A 22,835-nucleotide genomic window follows, 5' to 3' on the forward strand; every position below is an offset into this window, starting at 1 on the left:
CTCACGGGTTTTAATTTTTGCGACTTTTTCTTTCAACTCACGTAAAAAAAGAAATGCTTCCCCGAAAGCATCTAAACTTAATTATAAATGTTTACTTTTAGGGAAATAAGATAAGTCGACATTCTGGATCCTCTTTGGAGACACCTAGGAACCTTGTCACTCAAACTGTAATGTGAATGCCAATGTTGAAAATTATAAAATATTGTTATAATGATTCCGATATAATGAGGGTCCTCAATAGGGTTTTCGGATCCCGCCATCCCGGCGAAAATTTTCCCTTAATCCCGTAATCCCGAAGGTTTTTATCCGGTCTTATCCCGATCCCGACCATTTATTGGTTCATCCCTAGGCCCTTGCCTCAACGATAAAAGGCCTTTCAGTGGGTGTATATTCCCTCCAAGCACTGTTCTTGAAGTCTTTGATCACCGACAATAAGCTTATTTCTTTCTTTCCGTGTAACTAGAACGTGGAAAACACGGACAACTTGTTTAAGTCATAACAAACGCTTTGTGCAGCTTTTTGCGACGTTAACGAAGATCGCAACTTGATTTTCTCGAATCCCGCCTCGTTAAATCGCCAATTCACGTGTCCCGTTCATAATTTCAGTCCCGAATCTCGCTCCCTTTTCCATCTAAAATCTCGGTTCTCTGTCTTTGAATAAGCCAAATCACGGAGCCCCAAAAACCTATTGGGGACCCTCTATAATCACAAATTATACTTTTATAGATAAAATGGAAAGCAAATTTCATGTAATATAAGGAAAAGACTGAATACCACTAAAAACTCTTTGAACGACAATGTAAATTTTTTTTCAGGAAACATTTATCTATTAAGAAACTAAATTAAAAATAGGCTAAATTTGTGCTAATTACCATTTAAGTAAGAACCTGTTTAGGCTCACTTGGGAAAATGCAGGTTGTTACTCGCGGGTTTTTACTGTACTTACGAAGAGCTTGTCACTGACATCAAGACACGATATCCGAATCTGTACGATTACGAAGCGTTAAAAGGTTTTGTTATCACCAAGGGATCAGGAAACAGAGCAAAAGAATTGCCGGTTTTGGATGGAGTGCTCGATAGCGTAGTACGAGCCGCCGTATCAAAGCGATAACAAAGCGAGGAAGCTGTTCACAGCGCACGGCAAAACGTTTGCAGCTTTAAAAAATATACTGTCATAAGAAGAAGTAAATTGTAGTTATACCCACATAACTTTGGAACACATCCTTACCACTCCACTTTGCACTCCATCCAAAACCGGCAATAAATTATTCTTTTCCTATCTTTTCCTCAGATTCCTAGGTGATTACAAAACCTTTAAAAGCTTTGAAATCTGTAGTTCGAATATCGAGTCTTGATTTTAGTGACAAGCTCTTCAACAGTATGTTTCTGTTCGATAAGACACCGGTAGACAGAGTCTTCAGTTATCAAGAACATCTCAGTAACGCCACCATTTTTGTTTGTTTAATATTCCCGCTTATTAAAACAAAGATTGCCAGTTGTCAATGCTATTGGCCGAAAAAGGAAAAACGATTTTAAAATTCGTTTTCAACATTCCATACGAAGACGAAAATTGAAATCTGTTTCTTTTAGAGCTATAGATAAACGAAAAACAAAAAGCATAAAGTGAATTCGAATTCTGTTTTCCTCCCGGGCGAGGAAAACTGAAAAACGAAAATGAAAGTCGGATGTTATTTGTCATGGAGATTTTGGTAATGGCACTAAGGTAGTCAACTCTCTCTAAGACGGAAACCATCGGGACCGGCTCCAACTGTCCGTCTTTAGAGAGGTGTCCGTCTTATAGGGAGATTAGTTACAGTAAAATGACTGCAAAACGGCAGGGACCATCACCAAGTGTCCGTCTTATATAGGTGTCTGTTCACGGATTGTTTCATTTATTATCTTTTCAGAAGTGTTTCCCCTCTATGTAGTGTTATCAAATGTTGAGTCCTTCCCGTTCATTTGCTTCCCGACAAAATTTGTACCTTTTCATTTGTCGCTAAATTCTCTCCAAACCAAGTTCCCTGCAAGTAGTACGGTTTCCTAAATTTCAAGGGAAAAGCCCTGGGAACGAGGTTGACAATAGAGATCTATTAAAGTGCACTGCACATGTTCTAGATCAAAGACAAATAAAAGGGATAACACTTTTAAGTCTATATCTCCGGTCAATATCTATATTTGTTGGTTTATATGTACAATAAAAGACATAATCGTATCTATAACAAAATTCTCGATTTTGATTGGTTCTGCGCGCGCCTATTTGTCGCGTAATATCGGCGCGCGATCACGTGGGTGTCCAATTACAGGTATCCAATTTGAGCAACCTAAAATTGGATACCTGTAATTGGACACCTACGCCATCCGCGCGTCAATCATGCGCATTTGAATGAGTTTTTTCCTGCTGTTTTCTAACTTTTTGTGCAACCAACTGAATTTACCTTTGACTTTTCCTCGCAGAAAAGGTTCCTAAAGACTTCCTAATCTCGAATTTTGTTATTGACACGATTAATTAGTAATTGGACCTCGTGTCGTACAATTCAGAGAGTAATCGTGCTCGTAATTTCAAATCGGCCTCGCGCTGCGCGCTCGGCCGATTTCGAAATGACTCGCCCGATTACTCCCTGAATTGTACTCCACTCAGTCCAATTACTATTACCAATAATAGATACAATAATACAGTCATTATTATTGTACTCAATTCGCACAGCAGTGCGAAATATTCTGACATTTAAATAAAGTCATTTCGGCAATATTCTACCACAATGAACCTATATGCATATTTTAAAGTAAAAATACTATACGCCTAGTTTAAGCCCTCCTTGTCATATCTTGTACCCAAAACCCCTGGCCGACCCTGATTAAACGTTCCTGGCTTGTTCTATTTCTTCATTACTTAGACACGGTAGAATTTTGATTAGTTCTTCCACTCCTTCTTGAACTGTTATAGTGGCCTGATATCCCAGGGATCTGACTTTCTTGTACGATACTTCATAATCTCTTTTATCTTTGTCTTCACCGTTACTAGACTCCGTGATATGGCAATCCGGCACGCACTGCTGGATAATACCGGCCACATCAGACTTGGACAAGTTCATATTCTCATCGCCAACGTTAAATGCCTGTCCGGCCATTTTCTTGTAGTTTTGCACCGCGAAGACAAACGCTCTGGCGGCATCTTTCACGTGCAAGAATGTGCGGCGGAACCCCCCCTGATACAGATCAAAGTGGCGAAGCCTCAGAGCCTTGTCAGTGAGATCGTTTACCAAAAGATCAAGCCTAAGCCGGGGGGACACACCAAACACCGTTGCCAAGCGAAGAGCCACTCCTCCCGCGTTGAGCACCAGTTTTTCTCCCTCTGCTTTGGTTCCTCCGTACAATGTAAGCGGGGAGATGTGAGTTTCTTCATCACAGACGCCATTCGTCACAGCTCCGTAGCACGACCCAGTCGACGCGTACACCAACTGCTGACCGGGCGCTAGGTTCTGTACAATATTCCTGGTACCCAATACGTTTACCTACAAGTATATAAGGATAGACAATATCAATAATAGTTAAATATCTTTATATTGGTGGCTTTCGAAGACGTACTAGTTGTATTCTATTTCTATTCATAGAATGATAACTAGTGTTTTCTTCTTCGTTTTATGGACGATCGACGAGGTGAAAAATAACTCCGATGAATTTAAATGTCGTTTCTGCAATGACTCTGCAAGTTTCAGTATTCTGGAATTCAGACGTGCCTCATCAGAAGTAGGGAGGCGCGGTAGCCTAATGGTTAGTGCGCCGGACTCGGGATCAAGCGGTCTGGGTTCGAGCCCTGGCCAGCTCACTGTGTTGTGTTCTTGGGCAAGACACTTTACTCTCATAGTGCCTCTCTCCAGCCAGGGGTATAAATAAGTACCGGCGACAAAATGCTGGGGGTACCCTGCGATTGACTAGCATCCCATTCAGTGGGGGAGTAGAAATATTCCTAGACGCTTAATGCAACAGAAACCGGGATAAGCTCCGGCAGTGTGGGCCGCTTGGCTCGAGGCTTCCCTCTTAAATAATTATATTTCGCAACAAACCTGCACAGCTTCATCTTGAAACTTCTCACAGGCAGGGTAGCCCACAATGGCAGCAAGATGAATTATAACGTCACAGTCTGACATGTGCTTAGCCAGAAGATCCTTGTCCAGTATATCTCCTCGTACAATCTCCAGGCGTGGATTAGCAGCATGAGGCAGGAGAGGCCCTGCTCCCCACAGGAACTTGTCATAGACTACGATGTCATGACCGCCTTCGAGTAATAGTGGTACCAACGTTGATCCAAGGTAGCCTGCACCCCCTGTGACCAGCACTCGCTTGTGAAAAGCACAATTTCCATTTACTTCCATGTTACTGTGGTATGCTTTTATCTGAAAAAAATAATAACAGTCTGCAATTGAACTATGACTTGTTTTACGGGGAAGTTAAGTTAAATGCTTATACAGACGATCACCAAATATATTCATCGGACAGTGATCCTGTTGCCCTAGATGGGCGCATGCGTAACGCAGTTGAGACAGCAAACCGGTGGTACAGTACCGACAGAATGGAATGTTGGCCAATGAAAGCAAACATCAGGCTTTGACCCTCGGAAAATCGGAACACACCTTCTCGTTTCCTACAAAGGACTCAATCGACATTTTAGGAATGAACATTGATAACAATTTAAATTTTCACAATTACATAACTCTTATTTGCAAAAAAGTCAACAACCAGTTTAATGTAATGCTTAGGTTCGATTGATAACCCTCAACTGTCCGGACCTCAAAAAAAAAAAAAAAAAAAAAAAAAAGTAATGCTTAGGTTCAGAAACCTTATTTCCAGAGACATTTTAGTAAAACTGTATAAGGCCTACATACTCCCTCATTTTGATTATTGCTCAACAGTTTGCCACTTTTGCGGTGCAAACAACGTGGACAAAATAGAAGCTCTTAACAAAAAGGATTCTAAGATCCATTTTAAGTGATTTGGAATCGCCTTATAATGTGCTTCTTGACAGGGTAAACTGTCTCCAGCAGTCATGCACCATGATCCGATGATATTGATATTATCAATATATTGATATATCAATGATACTGTTCCAGATCATCCAAAGGAACGAACCTTAATTCTATATGTTAATACGTTCCCAAATTAACGAGCAGCACTACCAGTCACGCACGTCCATTTTGGAAATGATTAATTTTTAAAAAAAAAATCCTTGGACTGCCAAATTGGACAGGCGGGCCTCATCAGTAATTATATTTCTTTCGCCCATTTATCTCCAACATATTTAGACAGTCTGTCATCCCGCTTTTAACATGACAACAGTAACAGTTCCTTGGTATGGTCAGCCATACATACATACGCCTTATATTTACATTAACAAAGATTACAACCTACGAAATTAAATCGTTTTGAAATAGTTTAACAGAGGTATTCTTCACTGCTAGTCTCAGTTTCATCTTCATGCAGAATTTTTTGTGAAAATGATGGAAATTCTATTCGGATTTTTTGGTTGAATTGATCTGGTTGGATGCCCTTTCCCGAGCTGTTCATTTGTTCAGTTGTACACGGGATATTTTTCCAGTGTTTACTTCCTAGCGTGAAGTAGACAGTAAAAATGTAAACGTTTGCGAAATTTCAATTCGACGAAAAATTTTAGAAACGTTACAGTCATGACGAGAAAAAGACGCCCATGAGTGCTACATGGCTGAGCGACTCGCGCTGAATGCATGAGTTTGGGCTGCTTAGACGACTTATTAAGGGAAAAAAGATGTGTGACCGCGTGACACCGCCGAAGGAGGGAAACCTCTAGACTGGAACCCTGAGCCTTCACAATTTCTTACCCACCGTTAAATGATCAATGATCCCTAAGGACTATGGAGCCGCTTCGGATTTGTCCGGCGAGCATTAAGAACTTTTCTCAGTTGTTTATGCTTCTTTACGGACGCAGTGTTCTTTGAATAATAAATGCGTCAACAAATTTGTTTGCATGAAAGGGCACAAGTGATAATCTTTCACGCGTTAAATCTGTTATCGTGACATGATGGTTTGGCATTCGAGCTACAACGTAGCTTGTCATGCGGCTTTTGTTTTTATTGTAGCGGATATCGACGACACTACAAAGGATTTTTTAACGTTTTGCATAGTCGATTATAAGTGGATAATTAAACGAGAAGAGTAAAATTCGTACACCCTGGTAGTAGCCCATTAGTAGCATTAGGCCACCCGGTCACCCCGGCACCCGGCCACCCGGTCACCCCGGCATTTGATTCACCTGGGAAAAAAGAAGCACTGCGAGAAAGACCAAGATGGCAACCCAGATGTAAGGACAGGAATTTGGCCACTAATTAAGAACGCTTGAGAGCTCGACAACTTTCTGCCTTTTATGTTAAGGGGATCCTAAATACAGCGTTGATCATTGAATTTTCTCAAGAAATACGTCATGAAAAATGTCCCATCATGTCAGAGCTTCTAGGTTTTAAAATATTCTGGAGGGCATGCCCCCAGAACCCCCCCCCCCCCTCGTCTATGGCAAAGGTCTGGCTACGGCCCTGGACTTAGTGAATAAATTGTTAAATATCTGTTATTATTGTTATCTTCGCTCATGGTTTGTACAGTTTGACTGTTGCCGGAATACATATAGTAGTGGAACGAGGGAAATACCGTCAGTAACTCGTTGGAGCTGCTAGCTTGGTGCAGGGGAACTTGTTCTTACACTTAACTCAGAGATAACGTAGCAGGAAAAAAACTCAGTAGACTTCTTATTAATCAAACTCTTGCGATGAACAAGGGCGGGCAATTTAACTCCGGATAACCTGCGATCAGGCGTTCTTTTTACGCGGAGGGAGGAAAGAGGAAAAGCAGTACGCCCGATCGCAGATTAAACTCTGGACGGTTTGTTTACTCACCTATTTACCGGAACTGGAAAAGGCTTCTAGCTTTTGTTGAAGAACACAGCGACCTTTACGACTGCATTTTGCCACCATTTTTTACATGCATTTATTGTTATCCTCCAATAATAAAGTTCTACATTCAGCTTAAAAGAGCGTAAGATACTGCCGAGTGAAAACTGCAATATTTTTTTTGTGTAAACGAATAATAATGTCAAAGGATAAATACACACCATCAATGTGTCTGTATAGATAATCACGAGCTTTCGTTTAACAACTAAATAAGAGCGAATACGAGGGATTACCTAAATTCGATTATGAAGATCCGTCTTGTGCACTATTGTTTCGTCTTTGAGCGCTGAAGAAACGGTCCATGATTCGCAACCAATTCAAAATTACACAAAAGAATTAAATAGAATGCACCAATGCAAAATCCAGTCCAATGCAAAATTCATAGAAGAATACTTGGATTTTGTAAGTCGAGAACTTTCGTTATTGTATACCATGAAGATACTTCACATTTATACATACAACGAATTACTAAATGTAATCCAAGCATGGACAAATATAGTCCAGGTCCATAAGTAAACCAGATGTCGAGTTCCTTATAAGATTGTTCTTGGTGAGCCCGGGTGCCTATAGTTACTGATTACTAGTACGAACGGAAGTTTACTTTTAATGAAAGAAAGTTAGTTTTTCACAAAAAAATATTTTACGACTTTTCTTACATTTAAATTATCATTGGTCGATTAAGACTTTTAAAAAGAATCCTGATTAACTTAATAGCCGTGTTTACCTTGGTTCTTTCTAAAAATTTCCGGAGTAATATTTGAAAACCAGTGAAAAGTTAGAATAAACGTTCCAACTTGGAATAAAAATCCATGATTCTCGTGACAAATAGAAACCAGCTAATGTATCGCTAATGTTCTAACCTCAAAGCTGCAATCCAATTGGCTACGCTACTCACTATCTACCCTGCGATAGTTAATGAGAGATGTGACCATACATCTGTAAAACAAAATGGCGGTTTCGGCTTCTTCGCAGTTTCGCGACGATTCAGAAGAGTATTTGGAGAGTTAAATCGAGGATGCAGTTAAAGAGCAAACAAAACCTTAGACAATACATGAAACAAATATAAAGTTACATAGAGTTAGATTACAATTAAATAATACCCGTCTAAAATCACGATAGAAGTTTACCTTTAGCAAAGACCTATAAAAGGTTCGGCTGTCGCGCTTAGCAAATAGAATAATTGTTCGATCTTTTAAACAATAACATTGAGAACTCGAGATTTCTGTCGCGTGGTTTATTGCAATGGGAAATCAACTTACAACAACAGAACTTTGGTCGGGAAAATGGAAATCATCTTAATATGAATTTCTAAAATAACATTTCTGCAAATAGGTAGTATTTAGTTTGGGTTCTTCTAGTTTGAAATAGGACTAAATTGTTGCGGTTTTTGCGATTTGACATCATGCATTTGTTAATCGTTTGTTTTTACCCTAGATTCAGTTTTTTCTCGTCGTATCGGTGAATTTTTCTTTTTATGTTTTGTGAAGTAGTTACTGTGCGTTTCCTTAGTATTTTTTTCTCATGTTAAAATGACCGAATGCGATGGTTTGCGAGGCAAGAGGGAAAATGCGCTCTACGCAAAACGTCCAAATATTTAACAAATCGACTACATTTTTCCATGGTCTACACTCTTATAGACCATACAAATGCCGCCATAAAATGTTCAGAATTCAATTGGAACTACGAGCCGTTAAATTGAAAAGAAAATACACGCATAAATAGGAAAACAACATGCAAATAACCGCAGCATTATTTCTCAGTATCAAAATCACATGCCATGCACTTAATTGGGTTGCCATGCACTTAATTGGGGATCTTTCTGTGACTGAATAGTCCTTCGTTATGCTCACAAAAAAAGCAAAGAACTTTTTTCCCTCCAATTTTGCCATACAGGCAGGTGGGGTATGGCAAACAGGCTTTGCTTTGTTTAAATTTCTTCCTCGAATGTTAGGTGTTGTAGATATGACACCCCTGTAACAGATGTTTTCTCTGTTCTTTCTTCTTCTGAAGCGAACAGGTTGCCTTGATTTTGAAACCATTTGAAAACAGCCTGATGTCAAAACAGGATATAGAAATGATTAATTTGTAGCAAAAATAGTAGTCGATCGAACTCCCTCGCTGCGCCTCTGCGCTCATTTTGTTCAGCATTCGTATGGTATGATTACTGACCGAATTGGACTCAACTTGGTCTTGCTACCACTGAAAATAAAATTATTTATGGGTTGGGGAGCACATATCTAACAGAGACAAAATACAGTATATCTCTTAAGATTTTGCTACGCTGAGTGATATGCTCATGTTGCTATTTTACTGGATTTCGCAGCAATTATAGAAAGCCCGAAAATGTGGAGTAAAATAGCTTAGAAAATGACCTCACCATCGGTTGCGATTTTCTCAGCGTTATTTTGGTAGCAAAATAATGAGCTATGAACTTTATTAGTTAAAGAGTATAAAGACATTAACTGAGTTTTTAGACCCTAAATTTTTTAACAGAAATACATATTGTCTACCGCCGACTATATTTTATGGAAAAGAGATTACATTTATAGTTTTGGATAGTTAAACTAAATATTGTCTTACCCGATATTAAGCTATTTTGTTCCTTAAAACTGCTTTTTTCTCTCAGGAAAACAGACCGATAATGCAGTCAAAGTAGACACAATAAACGGCGTATTTTGCCATAACAATCCAACTGTAAACGAACGTGCCTACCGATCTACTAAGTTACCGACGTAGTTCATTTCGCATTTAGTTTGCAATGTCATTTTTTTCATCATCTACTTATAATTTTCGCTCTATTTTAATCTTAGTAAGTTTAATAACGCTTTTGGTCTCAGTGGTTAAATTCTATTGCCTTCACACAGTCTCTCTAAAAAAAACGCCATCTGAACAGTTCACGCGGTCACATCACCGATTACAAAAACATGAACATATCAAACCCAAAACAAATTGTGTCGAAATGAACACAGCTGGGGCCCGGTTAATATTTCTGCTTTTTCTTTCGCAATTAACTCGAGCTTTAGCTTTAGTTCTCTAATGAAAATATTAAACTGCGAGGCTGTTCCCTGCCTCGATCAACCATGAAACTAATCAGTCATTTTGTATTACGACTCCGAGTCTAAAACTACAGAAATTGAACACTCAGAACCGAGCATATTCATGAAAAACTTACCCAAAAACCTCCGATAAATTCTTGTCCCTCTGTATGCCGGGTCAGTTGCTCGCGAATGTGTTGGCAGCAAATCGAATGTGCTTTGGCTACTTGATTGACAGTTCCATCTAAAGTAAAACCTTTGTCGGTGAAATACCGAACGCGCGCATTCTTTACGGGATGACGTCAGTGGGTAGAAAGGCCGGGTTAAGTAGTTTTGACTAGCTATTCGACTTACTTTTTTTAAAATTCTCTACCAGCTGTTCATCATCACTCAGCACTTTTTTCGCACTTATTTTGGTAAAAACAAAACAATGTAACCGATGTGATATTTGTAATGTCAACTTTGGTCGCGATTACTGCAGGATAATTACTGCAAAAGTCTTGTTTTGTTTATTTTAACTATTAAACTGGCTCCATGAAGCCTTACAAAAGATCAGTGGTCATGTCCTGATTTTCACTGAATTCGGAATCTCAGTTAGATCGTCCTTAGTTGTTTGATGGTCGCATGTATATGTATCTACAAAGCCTACACTCGATAACTGGCTGCCATTTATTTACATAACATAACATCACCTTTATGTCACCTCGGATTTACACGGGTAGCTGTATAGCTAACTTCTCCGAAAAATAAGAAGAAGAAAAAAATAAATAAAATAGTTGTACGTCTGCTCCATGTGGACAATTTTGTTATTATACTGAGGCATTCACTCAACTAGACAGAAACTAGTTAGAAACAGAATTGAAAAGCATACACCGTGGCTTTGTACTGGACTAAAAAATGGCGAGAAACGGATTTTATTATTCTTTGACTTACACTACGAGCAGTCCCACTTAGTCCGTCAAGTTTGCTTCTCGTAGTCTGTAAAACTACAAACGCGAACGTACGAAAAATGACCCTAGAGGCGGAAAATAAAATACAATAGTCCAATTACTGAGTCCACATTTGTTATTTATTCTAAATTATTTATATTTTAATTCATTATATTTTTTATTCGTTCACATATGAGGAATTTTAGAAGTTTTACATTTAAAGTGTATATGACACAGTTTTTTTTTTATTTGCCTGATCGGATGTACGTGGGATGCTGATGGGAACATCGAAAAAAGAAATTCGAAATCTTTTTTTTTCACCGCGTTTTCGCGCTCTAAAATCGTGAAATTTCACTTCCGGTTGGGTCCAAAACCGCGCACATTGGGGAGCTGGGTCTATTCTGCTTTTGACGTCATGGCCGGTCTAGACCCAGTTCCCCACTGTGCGCCGTGACGTCAAACAAGAATGCGCTCAGTGATACACTCAATAACCAAACAAATCGATCATGGAATTTTAAAGCTGCGACGGCATAGATTTAAATCGCTAAAATCACAACAACACGTGCGCTACTTCTAAATTCGTTTTGAGCCTAATACGTCAAGATTAAAAATCGCCGTTTCATTTTACTTACCTGTATATTTGGTGATATGATATATGATAGCTTTATTTTCACACGCTGTTTCCATCGGCTTTTCTAAAAAAACTATTATTCCTCGCGAAGCGAAGCCGAAGGGCGAGCGTAGCGGGGTGTATAATTTTGTCCCTCAAAGGGATCAGGCGGGATGAAATCTCGTGTGGAGTTTACGGTCATATATATTTCTATATATATATATTTGTGAGCTTGGTGTGTGGCGGAAATGACGTCACACGGCCGCCGCGCGCTGGTGGCCTAATGGTAAGGCGTCGAACTTGAAATCAGATCTTCGGAACTGAGGTCGGGGGTTCGAATCCGGCTAGGGTTTTTTTTTTTTTTTTTTTTTTTTTTTTCTTTTTTTTTGTGGTTTCGAATTCTGAGCCTTTCATTTTTATCGTTTTTCTTTTCGGATTAAAATAACATTGATCTCCACATAATATTCCCTCAACGCCTATTCAGGCTATAAATCCTTCATCGCCATCAGGGGCGCGCGGGCGGAGGCTTCGAATCCTCCTGCCGTTCGTTCTTCTTCTTTTTTTTTAATGCCATCAAATAAATGTCCAAAATGCGACTATCCAATAATTTGTCGATGATTTTGAAAATAGCCTGCGCTTCCCAACGCTTTATACCTCTTTACGAACCAGAAAAAGCCACCATCTTCAAAGCGGAGTAGACCCTGGGAACGAGGGTGTCGCGGCCATGCCCGTTGAAATTTCTAACAAATATATCTTTCTGCCTACTGTGGAAAATTGAATATGTACAATTCAATAAATGTTCAACTTCAAATAATCCACTCCTTATTTATAACACCCCCCCCCCCCTCCCCAACCCAGAGCTTCGCGAGGCCTAGCCTGCGAAAACAGCCGCCTTTCACGCTCCGATCCGCTTGCTGCGGGCCCCGACGTATCAGCTTTCCAGATACTTGGCTAAAGTACTAAGACCACTGCAAAGGGATAGCCACTATACTGTAAAAAACTCCACTGAATTTGCTGAGTTCGTCCTTAACCAGAGAATCGATAAGGACGAGGAACTTGTATCCTTTGACGTGATTTCCCTTTTCACGTCCATTCCGGTTAAGTTAGCTATGGAAGTAGTGAACAAAAGCCTCGGAGAATCCGATTTGTGGAAGGAAACCACCAATCTCACAAAAGAACAAGTTGTGAACTTATTGGACTTTCTGCTTAAACATAGTTACTTTACCTATGAAGGAGTACACTATCACCAAATCTTTGGTTGTGCTATGGGCTCTCCAGTTAGTGCTGTTATTGCCGACCTAGTCATGATGCACGTAGAGGAAGTAGCATTGTCCACCTCCCCTGTAACACCTCGTTGGTGGAGAAGATACGTGAACGACTCTAATGTATGTCTAAAAAAAACAGATGTGGATATCTTTCATCAACACCTCAACACCATTGATCCAAACATCCAGTTTACCATTGAGCGCGCAAGCCAGAATGAGAAAGGTCAAAGCATATCTTTCCTTGACACACGGGTAACAGCTCTCAGTGACGGCTCGCTAGAGGTAGATGTCTTCAGAAAGAAAACACACACCAACAAGTACCTCGACTACAATTCACACAATCCCCTTCAGCACAAAGAAGCAGTGGTGAGAACGCTACTCAACAGAGCTACCAATTTACCATCGAATGAAAGCCTCAGAAGCGCAGAGACGAAACGTGTGGCTAAAGACCTAAGGGCAAATGGGTACCCAGACAGGCTTTTGCAGAAGTGCCTTACAGTCAACTCTCGGCCTGAACGTTCGCAAGAAAGACCTGCGAACTTTGCCAGCATACCGTACGTACGCGGTGCCTCGGACAGGGTTGGTCGCGTGCTTAGAAAGTTCAACATCCGCACGGCTTTCAAACCATGCCAAACGCTTAGCCAGATCTTTAAGAAACCAAAAGATCGGCCACAAGACCACCAAAGAAGAGGAATCGTCTATAAGGTCAGATGCAATGACTGCGCGTTTACTTGCATTGGAGAAAGTAAGCGCTCTTGGAGCTCACGCGGAGCCGAACACGATCCCGGCCGCGCTTGTAATGGAGAGTCTGCAATTAAACAACACGCGGAATCAACCGAGCATGACATCCACCCAAGAAATGCCACGATCCTTGAACGAGGAATCTCAAGTTACACCAAGAGACTGTTCCTAGAGTCGTGGCACTCTACGGTGGATTCCAACGCGGTTAACGAAAGGAAACCCCTTCCGCGCGCTTACACTCCATTGTTAAGGAATTAAAAATTGGATGGCTTATTCAAACATGACTAGCGCGCGCTAATATTGTAACGAACTCATTTTTCAATACTCTGATGAAGGTGGACAGAGGCCACCGAAAATTTAGTGTTTCTGTAATCTCAGATCGGATGAATCATTCTACTGAAATTACGTCTACCGATCGCCACAGACAAAGTGTATTTAAAATAATAATAATAATAATAATAATAATAATAATAATAATAATAATAATAATCGATATTTTAACAGGGTGACCCCTTCAGTCGCAGGACTGGTATCAACGGGGGCCCTGTGTAAAATAAAACAAATTTAAAGTAAAAAAGAGTATGTATAAAATATCTATCTATCTATAAAAACTACTTTAAAAAGATACCGCTAAAAAAAAAATAAAAAAAAAAATAAAAAAAAAGTTAAAAAGTTTAAAAGAAGTACTAGTGTTCTCATAAAAATAAATAAATTACGAATTAAAAATGTTCTAAAAATAACCTAAGAATAAAAAGCAGAGATAGCTTGGAAACGTTCCTTTGGCTGCATAGTCTCAATGTTCGTCGGAAGACAATTAAAAATGGATGCACCATGATAATAAAAAGACTTTTTAGCGACATCTAAATGAATGTTTGGAAGTATAATGTCAGTAAAAGACGATCTAGTGCATCTCTGGTTAAAAACATGTTGCTTGTCGCCCTGGCTACGCAACAGGAAATAGTCTTTAAAATATGAGGGAACGTCTCCGACCAAGCACTTGTTAACTAACAGTGCACAGTGCTTTTCCATAGTTTTTGTAAGAGGCGGCCAACGTAGGTTCTCGAGTATTGTTTCCGTGGCTATGTCAGGTTTAAACCCGTATACTATTTTCGCAGCTCGTCGTTGTAGGCGTTCAAGAGACTTTTTGTTAGTGCTGCCCAAAGGGCAAAAGCACGTATCACAATAGCTTATTATAGGTAATACTGTGGACAAATAGATCTTATTTGCTGCTTCCGTGGTTAAACAACCTCTTAGTCGTGACAGGAGGCCAAGTCTGCTGGCAACCTTTGACCTTACATAGCTTATGTAATCGTTGAAAGATAAACACTCATCTAATATGACTCCTAGGTACTTGAACGATTTAACTTGGTTAACTTCCCTCCCTTCCATGAAAAGTGGACTATGGGATTCGGATCTAATTAGCCTCTGCCGAGTTCCAAATAAAATACTAAGTACTAAGTACTAAGTCAATTTTAATAATCAATACTCCTCTTGTGTACTTCAGTTTTTTTTTGTGGGGTGGGGAGTGGGCGCTTATTTGAGGCTGGGCGCTTATTAACTTTTCCTACCTTCAGGGTGGGCGCTTATTGGGCTTATTCGAGGTGGGCGCTTATTCGAGGTTGGGCGCTTAATCGAATAAATACGGTATACACTTTAAGAGTTATAGATCGCATGGCCTCATATTTAACAATTATCCTGCGAAATCGCGCGGAATATCGCCTGATACTTAGCCGACGAGGCCGTAGGCCGAGTTGGCTAAAATCAGACGATATTCCGCAAGATTGAGCAGGATAATTGTTTTATTATTCAACAAATTGTCAACGAAACACATTTTGCACATAGAAAAACTGTAATTAAGCAGCGCTTTACAAGATTTCGGACTAATCTTCGCAACCTACGTATATCGCAGGATATCTGTTATGTACGGATGACAGATATCAGTAACATTTTGACCATATATGGGCAGCGCGCGCACTAGTTGAATAATAACATCGTATAGTTACATACATACATACATACATACTTTATTTAACGTGGAAAAAGTACACACTTAGCTGTTAGCTAGTTTACAGGTGCTCCACGATTAAAAGTTTAGTATTTACAAAAGTATTCACATCAAAACAAAGGGTATAAAAGTATTACATCAGACTATTTTAAAATGGTTAAAAAAAAAAAAAAAAAAAAAAAAAAAAAGAAAACAAACAAACAAACAAACATCAACACCATCTAGCTAAATTAAGATTCCTAAAAAATATATATATATAAATATAAAATCCTATCTAAAAGCGATAAAATATAATTATTAAACATTGAAATCAGTTTGTCTAATCTTTTTCAAAAAGTCCTTTGAGCCTGCCATGGAACGAATATCACGAGGTAGCATGTTCCAGTGCTTTGCTGCAGCATAACGCCACGACTTAAGACCATATCTGGTAGTGTTCACTTTAGGTATGGAAAGATTAAAACTACCGCGAAGATTGTACGCTGTTCTCTTTTCAGTTATAAGATTTTTGAAGCTGGATGGTGCCCTGCCTTGAATAATATTGTTCACAGTCAATAACATATCTTGAGTGCGACGATTTTCTAAGGTTGATTTTGATCCGATACGCCGCAAGAGCGCTTCGTACGACGAGGTCTTGTCGCTGTACACAAATCTCAAGGCCCTCGCATTTGTTCTTTCCAGTTTTTCTATATTTCTTCTTCCACAGTGATACCAAACTTGACTACAATAAGAAAAATAAGGTAAAATAAAAGCTCTATACAAGGATTCCTTCGTATTACAAGGTAGAATGTTCTTTAACCTGCTTGGAGCGTTTATTTGGCTCCCCACCTTGCGACAAATGTCCGCAATGTGTGAATCAAATTTTAGTTTATCGTCTAAAGTTATGCCCAGTAATTTTATCTCCTTGGATACTGGAATTTCTTTACCCTCACATTCGATCTTGATGTCACACTGACTAGCATTTCCTAACACCATGGCGTTATATTTTGTCGGGTTGGCGATCATACCGTTTTGTTTGAACCAAGAGCTGGCATTGAACAGATCTTGGTTAATCATGTTTTCAACTGCGCGGGGACATTCGTTTGAGGCATGTAGATTGGTGTCGTTAAAACTGCTGTTTTATATTTTAGTACTAAGTAGCCGAAGCGCTTTGTCGGTTTAGATCTCCCGGCTATTAAAATCATGGGCAAGGTATTTAGGTTCTCGACATTCGGTCGCCATTTTGTCCACGCGCAATGTTTAATACACATAACCAAAGTCGATCAGATAAACGGCACGCCGACACCAAAGTATGCTTGTTGTTGTCAGAAGATAAAGCAAGGACTCTTAGTATCGTATACAGCAAATAAAACTTAAAACACCTTTTATTTTGAGCTAAAAATTAGGCCATAAATTGTGAAAAATATGTAAACAATCGATAGCTGAACTTCTCTGTCGTGCGCACTAGCCCATATCGACGCATGCGCACGCAAAATGCCCTCCTGCTCATTTCGAAAGAGATACGCAAGCCGGGAAGTCCGAACAAATTTTCGACCCTCCCACCTCCCCTTCGGCGACGTAATACACAGCTATATAGTGCTTTCTCACCCAGTCGCTCATTGCCTCGGCCACAATCTTTTCCCATATCTTATCCACGCCGGACAATTAGCGGCATAATTAATGAGTGAGAATGGTAAACTATTCGTCACATAAAAATTGATCAATTTTTCTATCTACACGAGCAAATAAAAGTTGTCACATAAAAATTGCCATATAAAAATTGCTCGTGTAAAACCGGCTTTATTCACCTTGGATGTTTTCAGAATTGTACTTTGTAATACTTTTTTACACGCAGCATTGCGTTATGGAGAAAATTTCGTGTGAAACCAGTGATTCATGCGGTATTGCATGTAGCTGAGATGTACATGCAGTACTCTACTCATAGACAGTGTCTCAGCGTTGGATATTAATCATTTTAGATGTAGTTAAAAGACGAGTGTGCGTCTGTTTTTAGCTACTAAACACTTCAAACTGTCTGAGGAGTCATAAAAGTGACGTCATCGTGGTGACCTCTATAATACAGACACCCCTCTACAACGGACAATTTGCTCTGTTCCCGTTTCGTTGTCCGTATTAAAGAGGTTCAACTGTAGTCACTTTGAACACAGCGAAAATCTCTTGTTCTCTTGGTTAGCGCTGTGTCGCAGACCATCGTAGGCTAGGGGATATGGGAGGTCAGTTCTGGTAACCTAAATTCTAAATAATACTTATTCTAAATCCTTAACTAAGTTCTTATTTTTCAGAAAAATGTCCGGCTGAGCCTGAGATTCGATTCTATTACAGTGAATTGAGTTTGCCGAGTGTATACGTTTATCAAAACGGTATTTATCAACAACACAACAGTTTTCTTTTAAGTATAGCGTAAATTAGAACAGAAAAACCGACATAGACTGCGGGCAGTTTCTTTCTTCGCGACGCGAAAACACGTTTCCGCGTTTTATGGCGAATTTTATTAGCCTGCTAGTGTCTCTCATACGCCAAGTGCCTTTGTTTGTTGGCGAGTTGCAGCAGTGCAGTTAAAAGAGGAAACACGAAATGTATCAGATCTTCCCTACAGGCTGAATTCCTTTATTAGACCGTTTGGTACGCCAGGGTACGCTCACAACACAATACTTAAACTGCTTTGGCGTTTTCAAAATGTTTCAAGTGGCAAGCTCCTTGAACTCCTTGATATTGCAAGCCGCTCATTATGCAGCTATTCGTCTGGTGAATTGTTTACCGTTATTTAACAATTATCCTGCGAAATCGCGCGGAATATCGCCTGATACTTAGCCGACGAGGTCGTAGGCCGAGTTGGCTAAAATCAGACGATATTCCGCAAGATTGAGCAGGATAATTGTTTTATTATTCAACAAATTGTCAACGAAACACATTTTGCAGAAAGAAAAACTGTAATTATGCAGCGCTTTGCAAGATTTCCGACGAATCTTCGCAACCTACGTATATCGCAGGATATCTGTTATGTACGGATGACAGATATCGTTTACATTTTGACCATATATGGGCAGCGCGCGCATGTGTTGAATAATAAAAAGTATTATAATCAAGTATCCCGGGTTTGAACGAGTGGTCATGATTTTGTTCAGATTTTTGATAAAACTGCAATTTCATCGTTCTCACGATGCGAAAATCTCAAAATCTAACCTTGATCTCCAGCGTCTACCGATGATATATAGAGCCTGAAGTACTTGAACTATCGTCTAATGCTGCGAAGGTAGCGTTAAAAAATAGTCTATTGTGGTAATTTTTAGCTTTCTTTAACGTACGTTCTCGCTGGTTAATTATAAGAGAGAAACTATCGTTTGTGATTATTTCCTTAAACTTAAGCATTGGTCAAAATAACTTCACATTTCGATGTACCACAATTATTTCGTTGAACAAGAAAAGAATTACTGCGATCGGTCTTAATTTTAAAGTGTTATGGTAATTCTTTGCTGGTAGACTATTTGTTTACATTTTACTATGTTAATTAGTACATTTTTGGCTCCTTTATCAAAATCTAGCCTTGATCACCAGTCAAAAAATAGCATGAAACGAACAAGCGATATATATATTTTTCAGAAACGTTCTAATAACTGCTGCATAAAATGTCTTAAGAAATAATTTTTAACTATAAACAACGTTATTTTCAATTTTTCATTCAATGTTTATTTCTTTAAGATTGATGTTCGTTCTGTTCTAACGACTGTTTTACTTCTGTGTCGCCTAAATGTGATTTAACTGCAGTTCTTGTTCCAGGAAACCCTGTTTGCCAGTCGAGGGCAAGGTGGCTTTGCTTTAGAGTCATCAGTGAGCTGCATTATCATGTGCAGAACACCCAAACATGTCTTTCCCCTCAGGGAAAACCCTTTTCTTTGGTGGCCGTCCCTTAAGGCAAAAAATCTCCCTACAAGCTATAATTTTGCTCGCACTCTGCCTGTATTACAGCAATTGATTTGATGTGAAGTTTTGATCCTAATATATCACACTCCAGCACACGAATAAATGTTTTCCTCTTTTTACGGCCTGTTTGATTTTTGTCGGTGAAGGCTTTCCTACCTGTCCCACATATTTTCCCATTATTTGCAACAACGATCCCGAAGCAGGCCAGAAAATCTGCTTTATAAGAGCCTTGCCACACACATAACACTTTTTCTTAGCGAAATTTACGTCTATATTAAATTATGTGACGATAAACAGTACAAAAAACCAAGTTTGAATCTTCCGCGCCATTTTTATTCCCTAGATCACGCGGTCTTTGTACAGCGGTTGCACGCATGCGCCCGCAAAATGCCCTCCTGCTGATTAGGCATTACATAATACAACTATCTATAAACAAACAGGGTTATGTAATCCACGCACTTGTGAATTCCGCGTCATAATTATGAATGAGAATAGTTTACCATTCTCACTCATTAATTATGCCGCTAATTGTCCGGCGTGGATAAGATATGGGAAAAGATTGTCGCCTACGGCTGCTCACGCACCTTGCTGCTTCAGTATAAACGCCAAAAGATCTCCGCATTTACATGAAATAATCCACAAAATACACCTTCTCCCCAAAACTCAGAAAACCCCTCAAACCCCAACCGGTATATCCAACCACGAGAGAGGCCCAACCCAGCTAGTGGGGTTACTTCCCTATACCATATCATAGCATGTATTTAGATCGTGGCTTATAATGAGAGTGAAGTTAAGAGTAAAGAAAACGCCAAGACCTAAGGCGGACAGAATAACACCAGTGATGTCTGCCGAGAAAGGAAAACGTAAGACAAAAACGAAAAAAGAACAAAAGGGAAAAACCCCACTAGCCAAGCCGGACCAGGAATCCGTCGTAAACAGATTATAGGGTGTAAATTAGAATACCCTTCTGATCGCGACAAGGCCAGTGGAGGGGGTGGACTGACTATTTTTTAATTATTTTAAAATGACATAATATTTTGAATTGTTAAAATTCTAGCTAGGGGAGAAGTAAAGGATAAACATAACTCCCGTATAACCCAGGTTGTAGCGTCTAAACGTGGATAAAATGCTTAACTCCGTGGATAAAAACGGCCGACCGGCGAGCTTTTAATAATTACAAACTAAACCTACAGAAATATACAATTGTCTATTTAAAGTTCCGCACTGGGATGTGTTAGGTAACAAACCTTACGTTAGCCCAACGTGTTAACACTTTAACCAAAGCTCATTAACACTCAAACAGCAGTAAGCTCTTAAACAAAAGTCCACACAACTACTGTATTTTTCTTGACATAAAAGCTTATCAATTCCAGACCGATAAACCATAACAAAGCACCTAACACACCAACACTTAAAAGGACCGACACATGACTGTTGCCAAATACCCTCGATACCCAATTCAAACTTTAAACAAAGACGACGCATGGCTCTTGCCAACTTAGCTCGACACACGAGCACACTTGAGACCAAAACCGTAACACGTCGTGAAACAAATTGTGCTCAACAAAGGAGCGAACATAGCTATAGCCGACACACGGCATGTTCCAATTTCTACTCGACACACGAGCGAACGTTTTAGCTACAACCAACAGACAGCGTCTGCCAATTTCTGCTCGACATACGAGCGAACGTTTTAGCTATAAGAGCCGACACACGGCGTCTGCCAATCTCTGCTCGACACACGAGCGACGGAACGTTTTAGCTATTACAGCCGACACACGGCGTCTGCCAATCTCTGCTCGACACACGAGTGACGGAACGTTTTAGCTATTACAGCCGACAAACGGCATCTGCCAATTTCTGCTCGACACACGAGCGAACGTAAGCTACTACAGCCAACACACGGCGTCTGCCAATCTCTGCTCGACACACGAGCGAACGTAAGCTACTAAAGCCGTAATAAACGGGGTCCGCTAATAAATTTCCATAAACAGAACTAGATATAAAGCACACTACGCGATAAACAAACGAGATAGCAAGCGAAAAAGAAAGCATATAAATGTTTTAAAATACCGAGTAATTGTTGTATACGTTGTCCCGCTTCTCCGGAATGCTGTGGAACTGGAAAAACGGCAGAGACTGGATATAAGCTGAAATACAGTGTAAGTCCTGTAGTTTTTATAGCAGCAGCAGGGTAGGAACAGCCATTTACTTGCTTGGGCTTCGGCGACGTACGGCGAAAGTATAAGAAAATTCGTCCAGACTTCCCGGCTTGCGTATCTCTTTCGAAATGTCCCGAAACTAAGCAAAGAGATCTTTAAATACCGCGATTGTGCAGATGCTGATTAGGCATTACATAATACAACTATCTATAAACAAACAGGGTTATGTAATCCACGCACTTGTGAATAGACCATTTGCATTATGACGTAAAAGCGCAAAGACTTCTGGTAGATGTAGTTAGGTTCGCGGGAAATTTTGAATCGTCATCAAGCCCGCTAGCCCAAGAAAATCGTGATGGAGGTAAAGAAAATTACTCTCACCGAAGAAGACGTCCCTGTGGCTTCATTTAATGGGCAAAAAGCAACCTCTCAGTATAAAACCAAGTCCGTTAAAATGAAAAAAAGTTATGCAAGAAATTGTATATTTGCTGGGTTGCGTTTTGTAGTGAAGTTTCAACGAGTGTTTCCTCCAAGTCTCAGTCGCGCGGTTATTTAATTAAATTCCTAAAACTTTTGCTTGCCAGGTATTTTCAAATAATATACGAAGACGCAATATTTTACCCTTTCTGAACATGGGGGAGCACAGTACACTCGTAAAAATCTTTGAGGCTCACCTTTCGAGTCGCACAAGTAATCGTTCATCAACAAGATTATGGAAATAAAATTATATTTGCTCGCACGGCCCTCGCTCGGATTGAAACCAGTACAAAAACAAGAAAACTTCTTTGTTAAAGAATATTGCAATTACAGTTCTAATTTGACGAAAAAATACAATTTTAAGATAAAAACAAATAATCTGTATTCACCTGCACAGGGAAGTTTTGATTGATCAGCTTGAAAATCCTTTATGATTGACCCTTCATGATTCATCGATGAAGCTCGAATGAACGAGAAAAATTATTTGACTCGTTTCTCTGTCTCACTGTAAAAATAAATTAAACTGACCGTCCCGCCGAGCAATCATGATATATGGTAAATTCTCTAAGCTTTTCAGTGAAGAATTAATTCACCTGTGATCGATGGAAGCGATCGTTTGTTGAACGTCTGAAAATAGATTATGAACAAAGTCAATGGCTTGCCTTGCTTTCACTTGATTCCACACAACTTTAGTTATCTTTTTCCAGTGTGATATTAGGCTA

At 39.6% G+C, this 22,835-nt stretch overlaps 2 protein-coding genes across 3 annotated transcripts; one reads left to right on the forward strand and one right to left on the reverse strand.

Annotated features, from left to right (window-relative positions):
- Window positions 1-2,410: 2,410 nt before the first annotated feature.
- Window positions 2,411-21,748, reverse strand: LOC144649445 (GDP-D-glycero-alpha-D-manno-heptose dehydrogenase-like). 2 transcript variants are annotated; one of them, XM_078508937.1, is made up of 3 exons: window positions 21,548-21,748; window positions 4,065-4,394; window positions 2,411-3,512 (listed from the first exon to the last, which is right to left on the reverse strand). In XM_078508937.1, exons 2-3 carry the CDS (start codon window positions 4,371-4,373, stop codon window positions 2,856-2,858), a joined length of 966 nt encoding a protein of 321 aa, XP_078365063.1. In that variant the 5' UTR covers window positions 4,374-4,394; window positions 21,548-21,748; the 3' UTR covers window positions 2,411-2,855. The 2 variants fall into 2 exon arrangements, with proteins under 2 accessions (XP_078365063.1, XP_078365064.1); XM_078508938.1 differs by lacking the exon at window positions 21,548-21,748 and having other exon boundaries at window positions 4,065-4,797.
- Window positions 12,655-13,809, forward strand: LOC144648135 (uncharacterized). Its single transcript, XM_078507768.1, has one exon. The coding sequence runs from the start codon at window positions 12,655-12,657 to the stop codon at window positions 13,807-13,809; it is 1,155 nt and encodes a 384-aa protein (XP_078363894.1).
- Window positions 21,749-22,835: the final 1,087 nt, after the last annotated feature.

This window comes from Oculina patagonica, chromosome 4, assembly GCF_052425735.1.
Source record: "Oculina patagonica isolate OP01 chromosome 4, crgOcupat, whole genome shotgun sequence".
NCBI lineage: Eukaryota > Metazoa > Cnidaria > Anthozoa > Scleractinia > Oculinidae > Oculina > Oculina patagonica.